Source organism: Rhinichthys klamathensis, unplaced genomic scaffold (assembly GCF_029890125.1).
Source record: "Rhinichthys klamathensis goyatoka isolate OS25496 unplaced genomic scaffold, OSU_Roscu_1.1 h1tg001143l_1, whole genome shotgun sequence".
Lineage (NCBI taxonomy): Eukaryota > Metazoa > Chordata > Actinopteri > Cypriniformes > Leuciscidae > Rhinichthys > Rhinichthys klamathensis.
The window spans coordinates 209954-229855 of NW_026607362.1; the positions used below are offsets into that span (position 1 = coordinate 209954).

Below are 19902 nucleotides of genomic sequence, written 5' to 3' on the forward strand. Positions count from 1 at the left end.
TCCCAATCCCCCCTGGCAAATCACACTTTACTTCAAACCATGTTTTTAAAAACTCTAGGTTGTAGGGAACAGACCTCTCTGCCATGCACGCGCACGCGGTTTGGAGCACAATATCTGTCTCGCATGCACGCTCGCTCTAGATAGATTACGGGATATTTTTACTAATTTGCGGTATAATAACTAGTCGATCACGAGTGGCTCAACAGGTAGATCTATAGATAAACTATATCTTTCAGGAATTTGACCGACGGGTTGACACATGTTTGTGCGGGATTTGAACCCGTGTCATCTTGATGATGAACCGTAAGTTCTACCGCTCGGCTCACTGAGAAATACCCAAACGTTTTTTTCTCACATGAGCGAGAAAACGTTTTGTCTTTAGCCTGTGAGTGTAGGCCTACTTTAGCCTTTTACAGTTTTAAAAGATTATATCTAATCTGTATGACCAACAATTTGTTGTAGGCTTATTTGGAAATTACCATAACTTGTAGTATTTCATCCTTAGGCTACAGACATTAGCCCCACTTACGTTTTGCTAAATGTCCCTTTGCGCCACCTGGCGGTCATTTCGCGTACGACTTTGAAATGCGACTGGTTTATTTTTACCGCGGTGGATGGCTAAAAATGGTATGTGGATGGCTAAAAGGTATGACTAAAAATAAAATTCATTTATATTTTGATTGTTTGTATATATATATATATATATATATATATATGTGTGTGTGTGTGTGTGTGTGTATATAAATATTTATTTATTTATATATATAGTCCTTGCATTCTTTCTTGTGTGTCACCCCTGAATGAAAGGCTCATTAGTATGCAGTCTGCTCAGGTGAGAACTGCCTAATTATTCATGAGGGGGTTGGGCCGTTCCGCCCATCCGCATATTGCCTTTGTTAAAGTGTGGTATTTCCATATAAAACACGAGTCCGTATTCTTTGAACTGGCCCAACGGGGTCTCTATTTATTTGTTCCAAGTTCCTCAAACACTGTCCCACACTAGACTCATTCCACTCTCACTCTCTGGCTCTCTCCCTAGGAGTGGCCTTGTTCGCCCCCTATCGGCTGGTATAGTCTGAACAAACATTATAACAATTAGATATTGTTACATCCTTTCTCTTTTAGAAAGTTTTTTGTTCTCCCTGAAACACATGCAAACATTACATGCACATAAGAATGTACTTTCAAATGTACGAACAGCATACATGCCATTAGCCAAACTACCAAACTGGCTTTAACATCTCAAAACACATTTTTTTCCTTTTTTTTTTTTTTTTTTTTAAATCCCCTAAATGACAGTTTAAGTAGTAAAGTCCTTGTAGCGTTGAGGCTGACGAACAACTCTACCACATCTAGTTGTCTTCGGCCCATCCCTGTCACAGGTATCGCTCTGAGTTTGAGGGCTCTGCTGGGATAGTACAGTGTCTATATGGGTTCCCGGAGTGTTTACTGTCTCTATATCAACAACCTCTGTTTGAGGAACCACATGGGCCCGTCTGAGGTGTCTACGGTTCCTCCTGAGAACTGCACCCGAATCCATTTCAACCTCATAGGATCTAGGGTCAACTGGTCTTTTCACCTTGCCCAGCTTCCATTTAGTGTGAGGCTCAAATGGCTGCACTCTGACTGTGTCACCTGGTCGTAGGGCATCTAGATCCCTGGCTGATCGGTTGTAGTACGCACATTGACGCTGTTGGTTGTTAAGCAGTGCCTGCTCCGCTTGAACCACTTTAGGCTGGAGAAGGCTGTTTTTCGCCGGTAACAGAGATCTCGTTCGACGGCTCAGCAGTCTTTGAGCTGGGCTGCTCTCCAGTCCTTGTGACGGTGTGTTACGATGGTCCAAGAGCGCGAGATATGGGTCTTGTCCCGAAGCTTTGGCTTTGTGTAACAGTCTCTTTGCAGTTTTAACAGCAGACTCTGCCTTGCCGTTACTCTGTGGGTAACCTGGCGATGAGGTTTTGTGGTCAAATTCCCACAGTTGGCTGAATCTTTGGAACTCTTGAGATGAATATTGCGGTCCGTTGTCTGAGACTACTGTGTTGGGAATGCCGTATCTAGCAAACTGTGCTTTTAGCTTTTTTATCACTGTCGTCGCTTTTCTGTCTGGCAAAAAATCAATTTCCCAAAAATTGGAATAGTAGTCGACTGTTACATGATAGTTTTTGTTATCAAAGTGAAAGAGGTCAACGTCTACTTTGGCCCATGGCCTGATTGGCACATTGTGTGGGTTGAGCGTTTCTCTGTGCTGTTTGTCATCCACTGACCTGCAGATGTCACAGCGAGCTATGTGTGTCTTTATGTGGTCGTTCATGCCAATCCAGTAGACACATTCTCTGGCCCTTCGGAGACATCCTTCTGCTCCGAGATGTGAGGAGTGCAGGCGGTGGGTGATGTCTTTCTGCAGTGATACTGGAATAACAGCACGTTCACCTCGAAACACAATGCCGTCCTGATAACTTAATTCCTCCTGGAATGAGAAGTAGGGTTTAATTTCCTGAGGCACGGCCCTTTTGTCCGATGGCCAACCCTGCTTCATCAGTCGGATCACAGTTTGTAGAGTTGTGTCATCCTTTGTAGCTGTCCTGATCTGGCTTAGACTGTCACCTGAAATGGGTAAGTGTTGCACCATATTAACCGTCTCTATTTCAGCTTCCACAGAGCTCAGAGATGGGCATTCTGGGAGATATGCTCTGCTTAAGGTGTCTGCAAGTAACATGTCTTTGCCAGGAACATACACTACAGTCAGGTCGTATTTCTGAATACGTAGCATCATTCTTTGTAGCCTCTTGGGCGCACTCAAAAGAGGTTTCCTCACTATGGATTCTAACGGCTTATGGTCAGATTGGACCGTAACTTTGCGACCATACGTGTACTGATGAAACTTCTCTACACTAAACACCATGGCTAGAAACTCTTTCTCTATCTGGGCATAACCCCGCTCCGTCTGTGTGAGTGCTCTGCTTGCATAGGCGATGGGCTTACCCTTTTGCATGAGTGCTGCTCCCAAACCTGTGTCCGATGCATCACATTGCACTACAAGGTCCTCCTCTGGGCAGTAGTACTTCAGTATAGGAGCATCGGCAATAGACTTTTTTAGTTGCACAAAAGCATTCTCATGCTGCTCCGACCAGTCCCAGTCTGTGTCTTTGTGTGTCAACTGCCGCAACACGGCACACTGGTCTGAAAGGTGTGGGCAAAACTTAGCCAAGTAGTTTATCATACCTAACAGTCTCTGTACTGCTTTCAAATCTGTAGGTCTCGGCATGTGTTCAATAGCACGAACCTTGTCTGGATCTACTTTCAGTCCGTTTGCTGTTAAGCGGTGCCCAATGTATGTACACTCCCTCTTCCTTAGCTTGAATTTGTCTGGGTTCAGTTTAATGTTCTTTTGCCTGCACCGCTCCAGGAACAGTTTCAGCTTCACATGATGGTCTCCTTCTGCCGCTTCCTGCGTCTCTCCCTGACCTGTAATGAGCACATCATCCGCAATAATGTATAGGCCCGGTAACCCGTCCAGTGCTTGGGTCAGTTTTCGCTGGAAAACTTCCGGTGCCGGACTTATTCCCATGGGCATCCTTAGCCATCTGAAACGGCCAAATGGGGTGGAAAACATAGTCAGATAACTGGATTTCTCTTTAAGCTTGACATGCCAAAACCCGCTTTTGACGTCACATACCGTGAACACTTTAGCTTTAGACATATCTGGAAGTACATCCTCAATGTTTTGTAGTGGGAAGTGGCTGCGCTTGAGTGCCTTGTTGAGGGGCTTTGGATCAATGCATACTCTAGGTTTACCGTTTTGCTTTTGTACCACCACCATGCTACTGATCCAGTCCGTGCTACAGTCTACTGGTGTGATAATACCTCTGTGCTCAAGATCCTGAAGCTCCTCTTTCAGCGGTTTCATCATGGCGACCGGAACACGTCGCTTTGGGAGTTGCACAGGTTTCACACTCTCATCTACTTCCATTTTGTATTCTCCTTCCAGACAGCCGTCTCCTGTGAACACATCTGCAAAATCTGTCTGTATTTGTTTCCATGTCCATTGTCTTTTTGGGTCTATCCCTGTTGTCACAATACTGTCACTAGCCATAATGTTTTCATAGCGTACTTTTATGAGTTTCATAGCCTCACTGGCTCTCTTACCAATCAGTGGTACAGTACAACCTTTGTCCACAACCTGGAACTCTAGCTGCTACAGTTTTTTGTTTCTGGGGTTTCTTAATTTCACTTTGCATCGACCCAGTGGTTTCACTTTGCTTCCATTGTACATCACCAACACAGAATTTGTATCCTCCAGCTTAGCATCTGTGTTCAGCATGTTAATAGGGAAAACATTACATGTGGCTCCACAATCGATCTGAAATTTTATAATATCTTTTCCTAGGAGCATGCCTGCAAACAACTGGGAGTCATTACTTTTGTTAGAGTCAACAGCATTCACATTTTCACTTTCTGCTACATCGCTAACACACAGTATGTCCTCATATTCACTTTCACATTCAGTAACCTTATGCACCGATTTCATCTTCTTTGGTTCAATGCGGGCTTTACACTTAACCGCAAAGTGGTTTTCCTTACCACACTTTGTGCATTTCTTTCCAAATGCTGGACATTTCTGTTTGCTCCTCTCATGTGTCTTGCCGCAAAACTTGCAATCCACGGTGCTTTCTTTCTGTTGTAGTCGCGAAGCTCCTTGCACTATGTGAACTTCCTCCACTGTGTGTCCCGCTATGGCCTTGCAGTTTTCCCGCGACCACTCTGCAGCTCTGCAAAGTTGAATGCACGTGTCCAATGTCATGTCTTTCTCCCGTAATAGTCTCTCTCGCATGTTGCTGCTGTTAATCCCACACAAAATCCTGTCACGGATGAGGGAGTCTCGTAATGTCCCGAAATTGCATGTTTTTGCTAACAACTTGAGTTCAGTTACATAGCCATCTATGGATTCACTGGTACCTTGATTTCTTGTGAAGAATTTGTACCGCTCCACGGTCTCGTTCACTTTAGGACTGCAGTAGTTATCAAACTTTTCAATGACGTCCTTAATCGTCCAGTCCGACTTTGCTGTGTCTCCCATTAACGTATCCAGTAGCTCCCTGCCACTCTCACCGACCAGATAACTGAAAAGCCTAACCTTTTTTTTCTCGTCGTCCTCGGTAACAGTTAATCCAATGTACAGTTCAAACTCGTCTCTCCAAGACTTCCACGTTTTAGACAGGTTGCTGGAGTCCAGACACAACGTCTGTGGGGGTCTAAGTCCGTCCATGCCGATAGCGTTAGCTTGTTTACTTCGATGCTAATCCACGCTACACGTTAACGTTAGCACTTTACCGTCTTCGGAATTCGCCCGCGCCTCCTCCGCAAACCACTAAGAACTTGGGCAAAAATCCACTGCCGCTGCCACCATGTTAAAGTGTGGTATTTCCATATAAAACACGAGTCCGTATTCTTTGAACTGGCCCAACGGGGTCTCTATTTATTTGTTCCAAGTTCCTCAAACACTGTCCCACACTAGACTCATTCCACTCTCACTCTCTGGCTCTCTCCCTAGGAGTGGCCTTGTTCGCCCCCTATCGGCTGGTATAGTCTGAACAAACATTATAACAATTAGATATTGTTACAGCCTTTGCAAACAAAAAAATGTTTTTCACAATTTAAAACAATCTATTGTTTTATGTGAATGATTAGGCAGAATGATTTTCAGATCAATTTGAAGCAAAAACTCTAGGCGACAACATCCATTAGTCAAAAGTCTTGTGGACAGATATTTAGTATGTTATTTGTGGCCTTATATTAGAAACTTTATTTTTTAGTTTTTTCAATAACCACGCATAAACAATATTCTCTCAAAGTACATACAATGTACATACATGTTGCTCACATATTATGGTAGCCCTGTGTGTGCTATATAGAGTGTAATTTCACCTGTGCCATTAATATGTTTATAAGCAACTGAAAAAAGCACAAATGTCAGAGCATGCAAAAACATCTCAAGGACCCCGAAAACACCTCAGACCCCAGAGGGTTAAAGAAACCACCAAAATTAGCTAAAACGGCTAAAGCTAGCTAAGTAAACTAGTAGAGAATGAATGCTGCTGCTACAGGGATACGTTTGAGATGAGGAATCATCAGAAATATACTTGTTTGAAGACTGGCGTGGTCCTTTCAGTTAATTACCATTACAATATCCATATTACCATTCTTTTCCCGAAACGCTGGGGCAGACCTACCGGTATTCACTAAAGTCACTGTCACTTACCACAGACAATGATGAGTAGCTTCGACAAGCGTTGGCAAGCGTTGGTTGGTTGTTCTAAACTCATTAAAACTACTAAGGTCATGTGTGTGTGTGTGTGTGTGTGTGTGTGTGTAAGTGTACCATGATGCTAAATATCCAGCATGTTTTTAAGAATTTTGAGAGTAGTCTAAAATTCTGTTGAAGTTCTGAGCCTGTTGATCGCCAACTAGTAGTGAAATCATCCCAGATCCATTGATTTTGGTTGGATTTTTTTTTTTTTTTTTTTTTTTTTTGGAATGAGTATAGAGTTTGGTGAAAAGAATGGCATATTGACTGATGTCATAACTTAGGGGAATAGTTGATTGCCAATAAAGTAAAGATGAAAATATTGGAAAAAAGTGAGAAAACGCCTAATTTTTTTTTTTTTTTTTGCATAAAATTGATGCAAAATCATGTAGAAATGTGTTTTAAGAGTTTTTTTTTTTCAGTGGATGTTGTCAGCACATGTGTTCTGAGTATCTGGAATGCATTTATTGACAGCCTACCCAACCCACTAAGGATTTGATGAAAAAAATATTTTTTCACATTTTTCTGATAAAAAATAAAGGGTGCATACACTAAAATGGCCAACAAAAAAAATTCACGATATTTCCGGCAGAGCAGACCCTCCAATTATTGGTTCTTAGGGTCAAAGTTAACAGAAAAAACACAAATTAAAAGTATAGCAGACCATGTCAGGTTCAACCCATTTTTGAGACTTTGGCTCCCCGACTAGCAACATGGAAATCGCCGCATTCGGCTGTTATAGGCATGAGGACTTCATGTTACGCTCACTGGCGAACCTTTACAAAGCTGTTAAAATGATGACCTCCACAGAATCTGTACTTTAAACTTCTGTGTTTATCTTTAATTTGGCAACTGAGAACCTTTAATAAAACCAAAAGTGTGAGAAACAAGTTTAAAATGTGACACTGGTGTAAATCCTGCTGAACATGAAGCAGTGTTATTTTTTTTTATTTTTTTTTATGTTTCTTCTTTTGTATATAAAACTGTCCAGAAACGGCCTGTATGAACCAACTCACAAAATGTTTTTGTACTTTTTTAGTCTGGGAGCAAAATGTATTATGTGACTTCTTTTCAAGTTTGTGGAGATTTTGATGTAATATACCCTTTGTAACTCTGTGAGCCTTTGTTGATTTGATACAGCAGCTCATATTTACATGTATGAAAAGTCCCTTTCATGGCGCCTTAACTGCTGTGAATATTGTATACTGTACTGTATTTCTTATCACTTTTTCAGTAAAGATCTCATCTGTCAAAAAAATTGTGACAAACGGGGAGAATGTGTGTTCCAAGTAAACAATAAAAGCAATATCCAGTACCTTGTTTGAATGCCGTGACCCATTTATTTCCAGTGTATCTATGCTCACTTTAGTACAGATCAGTCCATAGATGTCTCAAAACATGATCAAAACATTTGCAGATTGACCCATTCACTATCATCCAAACTGTAACCAAGAATACATTCACATAAAAGTCCCCCAAAAAATAACAATCTCAAATACGTACATTAAGTTATTGGGTTATGGTAAGTTCTAGAAACTACGGTTAAATTTTTCCAACCCCTATAAGCATGATCAGCTCTTTCCAGGGACAGTGTGTGTGGCTCTTAAAAGAGCCTTTGTGTGAGCGGCTCCGGCCTCTACTTGGAGCTGGTGTACTTGGTGACGGCCTTGGTGCCCTCAGACACGGCGTGTTTGGCCAGCTCTCCGGGCAGCAGCAGACGCACGGCGGTCTGGATCTCTCTCGACGTGATGGTGGAGCGCTTGTTGTAGTGAGCGAGACGAGACGCCTCACCGGCGATGCGCTCGAAGATGTCGTTGACGAAAGAGTTCATAATGCCCATCGCCTTGGAGGAGATGCCGGTGTCAGGGTGAACCTGCTTCAGCACTTTGTAGACGTAGATGGCGTAGCTCTCCTTCCTGGACTTTCGGCGCTTCTTGCCTCCCTTCGCGGCGCTCTTGGTGACGGCCTTCTTGGAGCCCTTCTTAGGCGCGGGCTTGGCTGGTTCAGGCATGATGAGATGATCGCAGAGCTGACGAGTCAGTGTGAACTCAGCAGCGACACTGAGGCTTTTATTCACTGCACTATGCTAATTTACGAGGAGATGCTGGGTCTGCTGATTGCCTGTTTTCATTGGCCGAACCCATAAACTCGTGTTTCATTGGAGAACTCAAAGCATCACGAGCGGAACGAGGGCCAATCACAGGCGGTTAAATGATAGCCCCGCCCACCATCCTGTGTTTGAACGACATGGTTTCCTTTGTTTCATTTCCCGCTTTTTATTTTTAGATTTTAGTAATATTCTGATAAATTAAGCGGCTCTAGACACATATTCTGCACCATCGTGTAATGTTAAAACTCCATATAAACACATTTGAAGGAGTTTTGCAGAAAAGAGACCAATAACGGTCGGACTCCCTTTAAAAATCCCTGACAGCATTCAAAAGACAACTGAAAACTCATCTCTTCCGTGAGCACTTAACGTAAAAAATATATATATATTGTTTTCCTTTTCTTTAAATCCTTGCTTATCTGGCTTATGCTACTCCGAGCAATGTCTTAACTTTGTATTTTTAGCACTTCTTGCGTTATTTTTGTCTATTCACGATGACTCGCTTGGTTTAGTCCTCAGTTGTAAGTCGCTTTGGATAAAAGCGTCCGCTAAATGACTAAATGTAAAAACAGCTTTTCCTCAGAACATTGATTCATGAAACCGTTTAAATGTTTAAACTACAGGAGTAGCACATAGAAGCCCATTTGAATAATAACTAAATTAACATGTTTTTGTTTTCTGCACTTTAGTTTAATTTTTGATCCAATTATCTTTTTTGTTCATTTTGTATTTTAGGTATTTTAAGTTGGGTAGAAAGGTTAAACAATATTTTATTAATCTCCATAAATTACTGTAAAGTTAAATTTAGAATGTAATTAAGTCCAAAGACTATTACAAGCCTATTATAATTAATTTGATGATTGACACAGCTAAATCATGACTCTTTCAGTGCGGGAGTGTGTGGCTCTTAAAAGAGCCGTTGGGTCCGTCAGTTTCTCCGGGTTTCAGGCGTTTATCCCCCGAAGCCGTACAAGGTGCGTCCCTGTCGCTTCAGCGCGTACACAACATCCATGGCGGTGACGGTCTTTCTCTTGGCGTGCTCGGTGTAGGTGACGGCATCGCGGATCACGTTCTCCAGAAACACCTTCAACACACCGCGGGTCTCCTCGTAGATCAGCCCGGAGATGCGCTTGACGCCGCCGCGGCGAGCCAGACGCCGAATGGCGGGTTTGGTGATTCCCTGGATGTTATCGCGTAGAACTTTACGGTGACGCTTCGCGCCTCCTTTTCCGAGCCCTTTCCCGCCTTTGCCTCTTCCAGACATGTTTACAAGATCGTAGAACTGGTCAAACGATGACGAAGAATGAATAACGAGTCTTGAAGTGAGGCCTTTTACATCTGCTTACAGGACCTGACAGAAACCAGCACCGTCACATGCGCGCGCCCCTCCCCCAAAATATAGAGCGCGAAACATTTAACCGCCACCCCGGTCTGCAGGAGTCTTTCCCTTGTTTTATATTAAATATTTAAGTAATAATTTATCAGATCATGTTATTTACAGTGGTACAGGTTAATATTGAACAGCGCTGTTCTACAAGCTCAGCAAAGTAAACAGAGAGAGACACAAGTCATCAAATCACAATATTGAATATTGTAAAATTGTGAATAGCGACATCTGTGATATTATATTTATATATATTTACGTGAATCCTACATTATCATAGTCCCGTTCAGATTCACTCTCACATGTTCACGCATATATTGGTTTTGTTAGTGATAATATGAGCTTATAATGAAAACATTTATAACGTGCTTTTTCTGCTTAATGAAAATATGTGCACTGGAATCATTTAGTTGTGTTAATCACTGGCTGTCTGATACACATGCCATTAAACTGAAACTCTGATCAAATCAAACAGAAGTGGCCAATTGTATGTTTTAGGAAACGGTAAAATCGCATGCCTTTCCCCCTCATAGTTGCCCAGACCAATCTTTAACTGATAACACACTCCATTTGATCTTGTTGCTTTATATTCAGCGTTAAAGTGGAAATCGTCTCGTTTATAGTAAGTGGTGTGGCTCTTAAAAGAGCCGTTGGGGTGTGATGCGCGTGCACAGGGGGTTTCAAGCGCGCTCTCCGCGGATGCGGCGCGCCAGCTGGATGTCCTTGGGCATGATGGTGACTCTCTTGGCGTGGATGGCGCACAGGTTGGTGTCCTCGAACAGACCCACCAGATAAGCCTCGCTGGCCTCCTGCAGGGCCATGACAGCGGAGCTCTGGAAGCGCAGGTCCGTCTTGAAGTCCTGGGCGATTTCTCTCACCAGCCGCTGGAAAGGCAGTTTGCGGATCAGCAGCTCGGTGGACTTCTGATAGCGGCGGATCTCCCGCAGAGCCACGGTCCCGGGCCGGTACCGATGGGGCTTCTTGACGCCGCCGGTGGCGGGCGCGCTCTTCCGCGCTGCTTTAGTCGCGAGCTGCTTCCTCGGGGCTTTGCCACCGGTGGATTTACGAGCGGTCTGCTTGGTTCTTGCCATCGCTGCAGTTTCTCCTCTCTCGGTCCTGCTTGTGCTGGAAATGCTGTTTCTGTTACACGCCTCCTGCTTTTATAGCATTGGACCGTCACGATGATGCAGAGGCTTGTGATTGGCTAGTGTGTGACGTGTGCTTATGACTGATAGCCAATGACTGCACGTTTCCTCTTTTCAAACAAGCGGAGGGTTTCCCGCTCAAGACGCTTTGTTCTGTTTACTACTTTGTTCAACCCTAAACTATATAGGCTTTATTCTCAAATCTCACATTTCTGTATTTATTTGTTCTGAAATACTCGTCTTGTTTCCCAGTGGTTGTGCAGATCTCGGATCAGACACGCTTGTTGCCCTCCGGATAGTTGAGTAGAGCAGCTAAAGGGCAAAAGACCCACAGTAACATTGATTAGTTTCTGTTACACTAGAAATCCTCTAAAGCTGATGTGTATTTAGCTTTATATTTTGGATAGTCAATTATAATATTCAATACATTATCAGAGCTTGGTAGACATATAACTATTTTATCCCTCTATGGTATGGTGTCGCCTCAAGTGTATTTTAGTTTATTTTTATTAAAATGAGACACCCATTTATTGGCCAAACCTCTAGCGGAGAAGAACTCAAACACTAATTAACGAAAGTTTTGTCTTTTGTGTCTTGTTTCAGCACATGTGCACAGGTCACACGCCTCCATATTGTCAATATTTTCACTCATTTGCATCCAGTTAATAACCCACAGAAATATGAGTCACCTTCACTGGTTAGTAAAGAAGTATTTTCAAGAGCTTAACATTATATATCATCAAATGTTTTAGAGGAAATCACAAAAAACTGTGCGTTACCTCAAGGCAACATTATATCATAAGGCCATACTGTATGGAGGACCAACTCTACCATATTTAAAAATAAATACAGAAATAAATAAATGCTCAATAAATAAATAAGCAAACAATTAATTGCCCCAAAAAATACAATAAACAAATAAATGTAGGTAGAAATTAAATTATACAGTGAGACATAAATGTATATATCTCTTTTAATTAGCTTCTTTATTTATTCACCTTTGTAATAATTACCTTATTTATTTATTGTCCGTTATAATCTTCAACTTTATTTATTAATTACTTATTTTTTGAAGTTTTTATTTATGTGCATGTTATAATATTTTTTGTCTGTTTTATTCTTCCTTTGTATTTTTTTACCCTATTTATTTCTTCAATGCTATTTATTTCTGCCTGTCGTTTTTACATTTCTGTGATGTAAATGTAATTATTGATATCAAAAATGAACATTCTTACTAGTAGCAATTCAATTGTTGATATCAAGAATAGACATTTCAACTAGTAACAATTTAATTATTGATATCAGGAATTCGCATTTTTACTAGTAACAATTGCATTCTTGATATCAACAATTGATTTTGAATGGCAGCCTATGGTGAAAATACAATTACAGATATCAAGAATTCAATTGTTGATATCAACAATTACATTTTTGATATCAAGAATTCAATTGTTTATATCAAGATTTCAATTGTTGATATCAAGAATGCAATTGTTGATATCAAGAATACATATCCTGGAAATGAATAAAAGTTAAAACGGCTTGCCATAATAGTGTGTGTGCAGTCTGGCACAAAACACTCAGGCATGACGGCGTAACGTTACGATTATAACGTAAGACTATAGAACAAATGACAGACGTTAGCTTCAGTAAAGTTAGCTTCATTCATTGAGAGAAAATGTGCGACGTTTGGGTTTGTAGTCTTTTTAATTACGTATTTTCACAGTCTTATACCTCAACAGTTTTACATCAAACTGCGACTTTCTTGACTTTAAAATGTATCTTTTAAATTGACAATCAGGGATGAGTTCCCTAATGAATATTAATGAGTCTTCCCCTACCACCCTGCAAAAAAAAAAATATCGCGGCCGGTGGCATGTAGATTCGACCGATACAGTAAAATGCTAACCAACCAATGGGCAGAAGTTGACCCCTTAAGACACAGCCCCTCCTCATTTGCATAATGAGGCAGAAATGCATACAGAAATGTAAAAACGACAGGCAGAAATAAATAGCATTGAAGAAATAAATAGGGTAAAAAAATACAAAGGAAGAATAAAACAGACAAAAATATTATAACATGCACATAAATAAATACTTAAAAAAATAAGTAATTAATAAATAAAGTTGAAGATTATAACGGACAATAAATAAATAAGGTAATTATTACAAAGGTGAATAAATAAAGAAGCTAATTAAAAGAGGTATATACATTTATGTCTCACTGTATAATTTAATTTCTACCTACATTTATTTGTTTATTGTATTTTTTGGGGCAATTAATTGTATGCTTATTTATTTATTGAGCATTTATTTATTTCTGTATTTATTTTTAAATATGGTAGAGTTGGTCCTCCATAATACTGGGGTGGAAAATAAATATATTATATTTGTAAGGAAAAGAGTTAGAATTCTTTAAGTATATTTGCATTTTGTAAAGCACTAATAAAAATAGCAATTCACATATTACTGTATTTCTGCAAGCGGGTGGCACATTTAGGCTGGAATTTATTTATTTTATTCAAATATATTAGGCATAAAAAATTTAAATGGTATATACTCTCACTAATTTACTAACTACACCACACATCTCTTTATCATTACTGAAGATGTAACATTTTTGTGCAGATTCGTAAGATTTTGTATTATTTCTGCAAAGTACGACATCTCTCCTCTGCCTTTCCAGATATTTTAGATTAAATCCCCTTATAAATCTGTCAAAATGCGTGTGACTCTTGCTGATGTTTCTTCTGTTGTTCCAGTGACTTTTTTCATGATTTATAACAAAAAAAAAATATTTTTACTGTCAGAAATCTCAATGTCGCACCAAATGACAGTGTCACACTTTATGATGAACCGCAGCGCCACAATTTCTCAATGCAAAAAAGTGTGTTTATATGCATTCAACATTCAATCTCTTCATTTCAGTTAACATTAATAAGAATAAAAATCAAACATCAAACATACTAACATCGTTTAAAAACTTTTAAAATGTTATTTAAGAAACTCAGAAATATAAACAGTAAATCAAACATCTCACGTCAAGAACATTCAACATGAACATTTTAAAATGAGAATAGAGTGTGTGTTGTAACAACAATTATGATCGTTAAACAGTAAAAATATTATCAATCTATAATTAGTCAAATGTTGGAGACATTTCTAATGATATCAAACATGTATAATGGTGTATGATAATTGTTCACATTAAACCATTTATATTTGTGGATGAATTTGAGGTGGTTTGAACATGTGGAGAGAAGAGATCGAGGAAGAGGAGAAGGGAATGATGAAGACACTGAAGTCATCGGATCGACCGACAGTGTGAACAAGTGTTTTAGACCTTCTGAAATATATGAGGCTATGAATATAGTTATTTTTTACCCAGAAACCAATGCAGATATTACAGAAGACGACACGGGTCACACATTATATTGTATTTATTTATTTATAGAGCGCTTCATAGGCTACAGGAACTCTAAAGTGATGTACATCCCAATAAAGCAAACATAAAAAATAAAAACAATCAAAAACGACCAGAAACCTACAGAGTGTTGCACAAGAAACATTACAATTAGGTCTTAAAGGCAAATATATGGTAAGAAATACCATATTTAAATGATAATAATCATTCCCAAGGGAAGCATCTATAATGGAACAAGCCAGGGCCCGGATGGACCCCTGTGGACCCACTGGTGCTGGAGAACAACAGCCGCCCTTCACTGTAAAGGTCTTTGCTCCAGTCGGATATCAAATCTGACACAAATCTGCATATGAACAGCTGTGATACTCAATATGGACAGTTAATAATTTAGATCAGATTCCAATAGAAGGTTTCAGTGTGAACATGATCTCTGTACGGTTTCCCTCTTTCCCTCGGGATCTCCTCTCTCCTGCACGAGTCTTTCCCCGTATTTCTGTCTCTTTACTCGACATTTCTGCCTCAAACAGACAAACAAAATCATCTTTTAATATGAAAAGCATGGCAAACACGGTGAAACATGGTGAAATTAAGTATGAAACCGAAAAGGAATTCATTATTGTATGGGTGATTTAATGGTCACCATGAAATTCATTAAATAGGTTTTGAACATTTATTTATTTATCATTAAAAAGATGTAATATTGTGTGACAAATATATCGTAGTGTCATATGACGTTTTGTTCAGTTAAGCTATTCTCTTGGTTAACTAAAAACATCTAGCTTACACTTAGCATGTCAATTGCCACATGCAGCAATGATTTTTTTCAGAATTAATAAGTAAAAAAAAAAAAGTGTTTTATTTTTCTGTAAATAATGATCGCACATTTTCTATAGCACCTAAAAAACTGCATTGATGAGGACGAGGAGTCACACTGATGAGGAAGAGGAGGATATAGTGACAGTGAGTGTTGAAGATGATGGAGATCATAACTTGATATGATGGTTTGGTAATAATTGTGCTCCTCTATGGTTGTTGCCTAATAAATGTATACTTTCTAAATTAAAAAGTCAAATGTTTCAATTTATCCATTGTGGTACAATGTAGCAAGAAACTTAAAAATTACATCAATTAATGAAAATGTTTAGATTGATAGTGTGTTTTTGTCCAATTGTATGCAGGAAAAAAAATTGTTTCCTCATTGATCATATTGTTGACCATAGAGGATTAATATTAGAATATATGTGTCCCTAGGTTTACACTTAAAGGCATTTGTATCCACAACCTAACGAGTATACGATGTCTACGGTTATTACCAGAGAAAAGCGCTCTCTATCAGACGGAATGAGTGGCTCTTAAACGAGCCGTTGGTCGTCGGTGAGGGGCCGGAGCGCTACTTGGCCTTGGCGGGCTTCTCGGTCTTCTTGGGCAGCAGCACGGCCTGGATGTTGGGCAACACGCCGCCCTGAGCGATGGTCACTCCGCCCAGAAGCTTGTTCAGCTCCTCGTCATTGCGCACCGCCAGCTGCAGGTGCCGGGGGATGATGCGGGTCTTCTTGTTGTCCCGAGCGGCGTTTCCAGCCAGCTCCAGGATCTCCGCGGTCAGATACTCGAGCACAGCCGCCAGATACACAGGAGCTCCGGCACCGACGCGCTCGGCGTAGTTGCCTTTGCGGAGGAGCCTGTGGACACGGCCGACGGGGAACTGCAGCCCTGCCCTGGACGAGCGAGTCTTGGCCTTCGCTCGGGCTTTGCCGCCGGTTTTGCCTCTGCCGCTCATTTTATAGATCAGTTTCTACAACCTTCACAGTGGAAGAGAACAGATTGAAGAGCAGCGCTTCCACACATTGTCTTTAATCGAGAGTGCCAGTCGCTCATTGGCTTAGAGTCTGTTAACATTTAAACCAATCACTGAACTTCCTTCCAAAGCCCAACCCCCTTTCTGGCGGGAATAACTATGCACGAGTATTTGACAGACAGAAGAATAAAACCATTGAAATATTTGTGGGCGAAAATTCAAATATGGATTTTATAAAACTGTTACACCTTTTACACACTGTATATTACATATAGTTTATGTTAATAACCATAAACAATCTAATTGTCAACACAGCACAACATAACCTACTGTAGCATACGTATATTTTTATCGCATGTGTATCTATTGTATGTATAAATACTTATATTGTATAGTATGTATTGTTTTGTTAGTGTATATGGTACTGTGAGTAATTTGCACATTAGATGTGTAAATTATGTAAATCTGATGTTTGCTGTAAATTGTTATACGCCCCATCGTGTCAGGACTGCTCTGTTGCACTTGTGTATGTGGTTGTGTGACAATAAAGGGATTTTATTTAATTCTGATATTCTGAGCACATTGACCCGATACTGTACAGAATTATGTTCTTATTGTAATATTGGAGTTTTACCACTGCTTATTGTTGTTTGTCTTGTCACAATTCTCCAATATAGTGTTATGTGTATATATTCTGTACTGTTACACAATCTTATTCTAACTTTGATCACTGACGAACCCTCATATGCTTTTGGCCATTTTTATGCATACAAAATGGTTTAAAGTTTTTCAAAACTTTGTGACTAATTTTAGACACAAAAATTTCAGATTGCATGAGTCAAAGAAGCTGTAAGTCATATCTTGGCTATTTGCTTTCAAAACTAACACATTATTATAATACACGAGTTTTGCTCTTTTCTCAGAGTTAGTGGGTGGCTCTTAAAAGAGCCGTTGTGGGGGGAGAGCAGATGTTTATCTCTTCTTGGGAGGTCCCCTTTTAGGCTTGGCGGCTTGAGGCTTTGCCGCCTTCGGTTTCGCCGCCTTGGCCTTTTTCGGGCTCTTGGCTGCTTTCTTAGCGGCTGCGGGCTTCTTCGCCTTCTTGGGGCTCTTCGTCGCCTTCTTAGCGGGCTTGGCGGCGGGTTGCTTGGCCTTCTTGGGCGATTTCTTAGCGGCTGCGGGCTTCTTTGCCGCGGCGCTCTTGGGCTTCTTGGCAGCGGCGGGTTTCTTGGCCGCGGGCTTCTTCGCTTTAGGAGCCGCTTTCTTGGCCGCGGGCTTCTTCTTGCTCTCGGCTTGCTGCTTGTTGAGCTTGAAGGAGCCCGAGGCGCCGGTTCCTTTGACCTGCACCAGGGTGCCTTTAGTCACCAGGCTCTTGATGGCGATCTTGACGCGGGAGTTGTTCTTCTCCACGTCGTAGCCGCTGGCAGCGAGCGCTTTCTTCAGCGCGGCGAGGGACACGCCGCTCCTCTCCTTGGACGCGGACACCGCTTTGACGATCAGCTCGCCGACGCCGGGACCTGCTTTCTTGGCTTTCGCCGCGGACTTCTTCTTGGGCGCTTTGGCCGGGGCGGCAGCAGCCGGGGCGGGGGCGGTTTCTGCCATATCTCTTTCTCTCTGATCGGATGATCTGCAGTGTTTCACACACGGTCTGCTCTCAGCAGTGAATGATCAGCGCCCGCGCGGCGCTGCGGCTTTAAACAACACATGAGAACCTCGTAGACTCAACCCGCCCGCTCTGTGTCTGTGCGCGTCCACGAGCCGCGGACTCTTGTGTTTTCTTCTCTTACATTTGAGCTAAAACTGGAGCGATTTAATTGTTTTTCTCAGTCAAAACAAAGTGAACAGCAAGCAGAGGTTCTGGGCTTTCATTAGAGACTAAAATTCGCGAGGAGGAAATGTTTCTTTCGACTCTATCAGATCAAATCCAAGGCGAGCATCAGCCGCGGGGAAAAGCCGCGTGTAAATTTGATGGAAAGTTTTACTGTAAAAGTGTGTAAAAGTCTGAAGGCGTCCTCTGTGTGTTCAGCTAACAGTCTGATAGAGACTTTAATGAAATCAGCATCAGTGAGGGTCGTGAGGAGGCTTTGATACAGATGTTGTTTTGGGCCGCTTGAAGCACAAGAACATCATCCCGAGTCTGACTGTGACTCTCAGCTCTGGCCTTATAATCATCATCATCATCATAAATATATACGTCTGATCACAGTATTAATGTTTTAACTTGTTTTCATACGCTAATGTACATCATATCATGTAAATAAAAATGTAAATCGTCATTTGTTTCTCAGTTTTCGGCTTGTGAATGATGATTGTGTTAAAGCTCTTGTGTTTCTCATTTAAAGCAAGTGACTTAAAAACAACTTATTTTTATCACTATTTCTTATTTCCCTCCTTGTTCTAGCTTGTACCTTTCTGGACAATATTTGAAACTTTGTATTTCTAGCATTTTGTATTTCCTTCATAATTATCTTTGGATACAATACTCTGCTAAATTAATGAATGTAAATAATAAAGCACATGTTACTCATTCTCACTAATTCATAACTAATTCTTTAACTAGTCATCATATTTGATTGATATATTTGCACAGACTTTGGGGTTTTAGTCATACTATAAATACTAGTTTTCTGACCCATGACAATATTTATCTTTGTGTAATGAGAGCCCCATTTCTTTTCACAAGAACAACAGAAAGTATAATAATCATAATCTCGTGTTTCACTATTTTGTGCCTTACATGTGAAACCAAACACTTCTCTTTAACTCTGAACCAAAACTGAGAAACTTCTCGATCTAAAACAACAAACTTTAGACATTGATGAGCTTAAATTGATATAATTTTGCTATTGAAACTATTGCTATTGGCCTTTATTTTACCAGAGAATAAAATCACATTGAGATTACAATCTCTTTTACAAGAGCAGAGGATACACTTACACAGACAACAAGTAGCAAACAGAATATACAAAATAAAAACAGAAAATCACATTTTAAAACAATTGCAAACATGTTGATACATTTGACTTGAATTCAGATTTGTGAAATTAAAACCTGCAATTTTAGCTGATTTTGCAACTCATTATGAAGTTGGGGCACTGTAACTAAAAGCAGTTTTGCCAAACTCTGTTTTAGTTTGTGGAACATCATTCAGTGTACTTGATCTTAGATTGTATTTAGATCTACTAGGTGCTAAGAGTGTATAAATATGAAGGAGTACGTAATTAAACAATGATAGAGTTATTTTATTCATAAACCAACAGTGTTTCCGGCTTTGTTCGGCTGGAGATTTTGACACATCAGTGACACGAGGTTTTAAGGATCCAACAATTCACTTTTAATGTTGTCTTAATAATGCAAATTACCCAATTACTGAAGCCTAATGTTGAACTAATGCACTTTTCAGAAACTGTCCCTATAAACTTTGCTTATATTACCAGCCAGTCAGATTCCTTAGTTTATTAAAAACAAAAATATGTATTCTTCTATGACCTTCATTGTGTGTGAAAACGCTGCAGTAAACAGGCCTACATGTTATATTATATAAAAGTAGGTCAATATAAGCTTGCTGGTCCACAGATATAAAGCAGAAAGACAGTTTAAAATGACTAAATTATAGAGAATAATGAAAAACAAAGGCACAATCTAAAGCAAACAGAGGAAGAAAGTCCTGTAAAACACACATTAATAGTCACATATTCCTGTATTGTTCTTAGAGCTTTTATTCATATTTCAATCAATATAAT

General features: G+C 40.3%; 6 protein-coding genes across 6 annotated transcripts; all 6 read right to left on the bottom strand.

Moving 5' to 3' along the window:
• Positions 1 to 1300: 1300 nt before the first annotated feature.
• LOC130079562 (uncharacterized protein K02A2.6-like) lies at positions 1301 to 4093 on the bottom strand. Its single transcript, XM_056244872.1, has one exon. It carries the CDS (start codon positions 4091 to 4093, stop codon positions 1301 to 1303), a length of 2793 nt encoding a protein of 930 aa, XP_056100847.1.
• A 3806-nt stretch (positions 4094 to 7899) lies between these two features.
• LOC130079579 (histone H2B-like) lies at positions 7900 to 8390 on the bottom strand. The gene has a single exon (XM_056244892.1). It carries the CDS (start codon positions 8313 to 8315, stop codon positions 7941 to 7943), a length of 375 nt encoding a protein of 124 aa, XP_056100867.1. The 5' UTR covers positions 8316 to 8390; the 3' UTR covers positions 7900 to 7940.
• An 899-nt stretch (positions 8391 to 9289) lies between these two features.
• Positions 9290 to 9686, bottom strand: LOC130079583 (histone H4). The gene has a single exon (XM_056244896.1). It carries the CDS (start codon positions 9676 to 9678, stop codon positions 9367 to 9369), a length of 312 nt encoding a protein of 103 aa, XP_056100871.1. The 5' UTR covers positions 9679 to 9686; the 3' UTR covers positions 9290 to 9366.
• Positions 9687 to 10459: 773 nt separating this feature from the next.
• On the bottom strand, positions 10460 to 10955 carry LOC130079570 (histone H3). Its single transcript, XM_056244881.1, has one exon. The coding sequence runs from the start codon at positions 10887 to 10889 to the stop codon at positions 10479 to 10481; it is 411 nt and encodes a 136-aa protein (XP_056100856.1). The 5' UTR covers positions 10890 to 10955; the 3' UTR covers positions 10460 to 10478.
• A 4778-nt stretch (positions 10956 to 15733) lies between these two features.
• On the bottom strand, positions 15734 to 16162 carry LOC130079574 (histone H2A). The gene has a single exon (XM_056244886.1). The coding sequence runs from the start codon at positions 16142 to 16144 to the stop codon at positions 15758 to 15760; it is 387 nt and encodes a 128-aa protein (XP_056100861.1). The 5' UTR covers positions 16145 to 16162; the 3' UTR covers positions 15734 to 15757.
• Positions 16163 to 17102: 940 nt separating this feature from the next.
• On the bottom strand, positions 17103 to 17797 carry LOC130079566 (histone H1-like). Its single transcript, XM_056244877.1, has one exon. It carries the CDS (start codon positions 17759 to 17761, stop codon positions 17135 to 17137), a length of 627 nt encoding a protein of 208 aa, XP_056100852.1. The 5' UTR covers positions 17762 to 17797; the 3' UTR covers positions 17103 to 17134.
• Positions 17798 to 19902: the final 2105 nt, after the last annotated feature.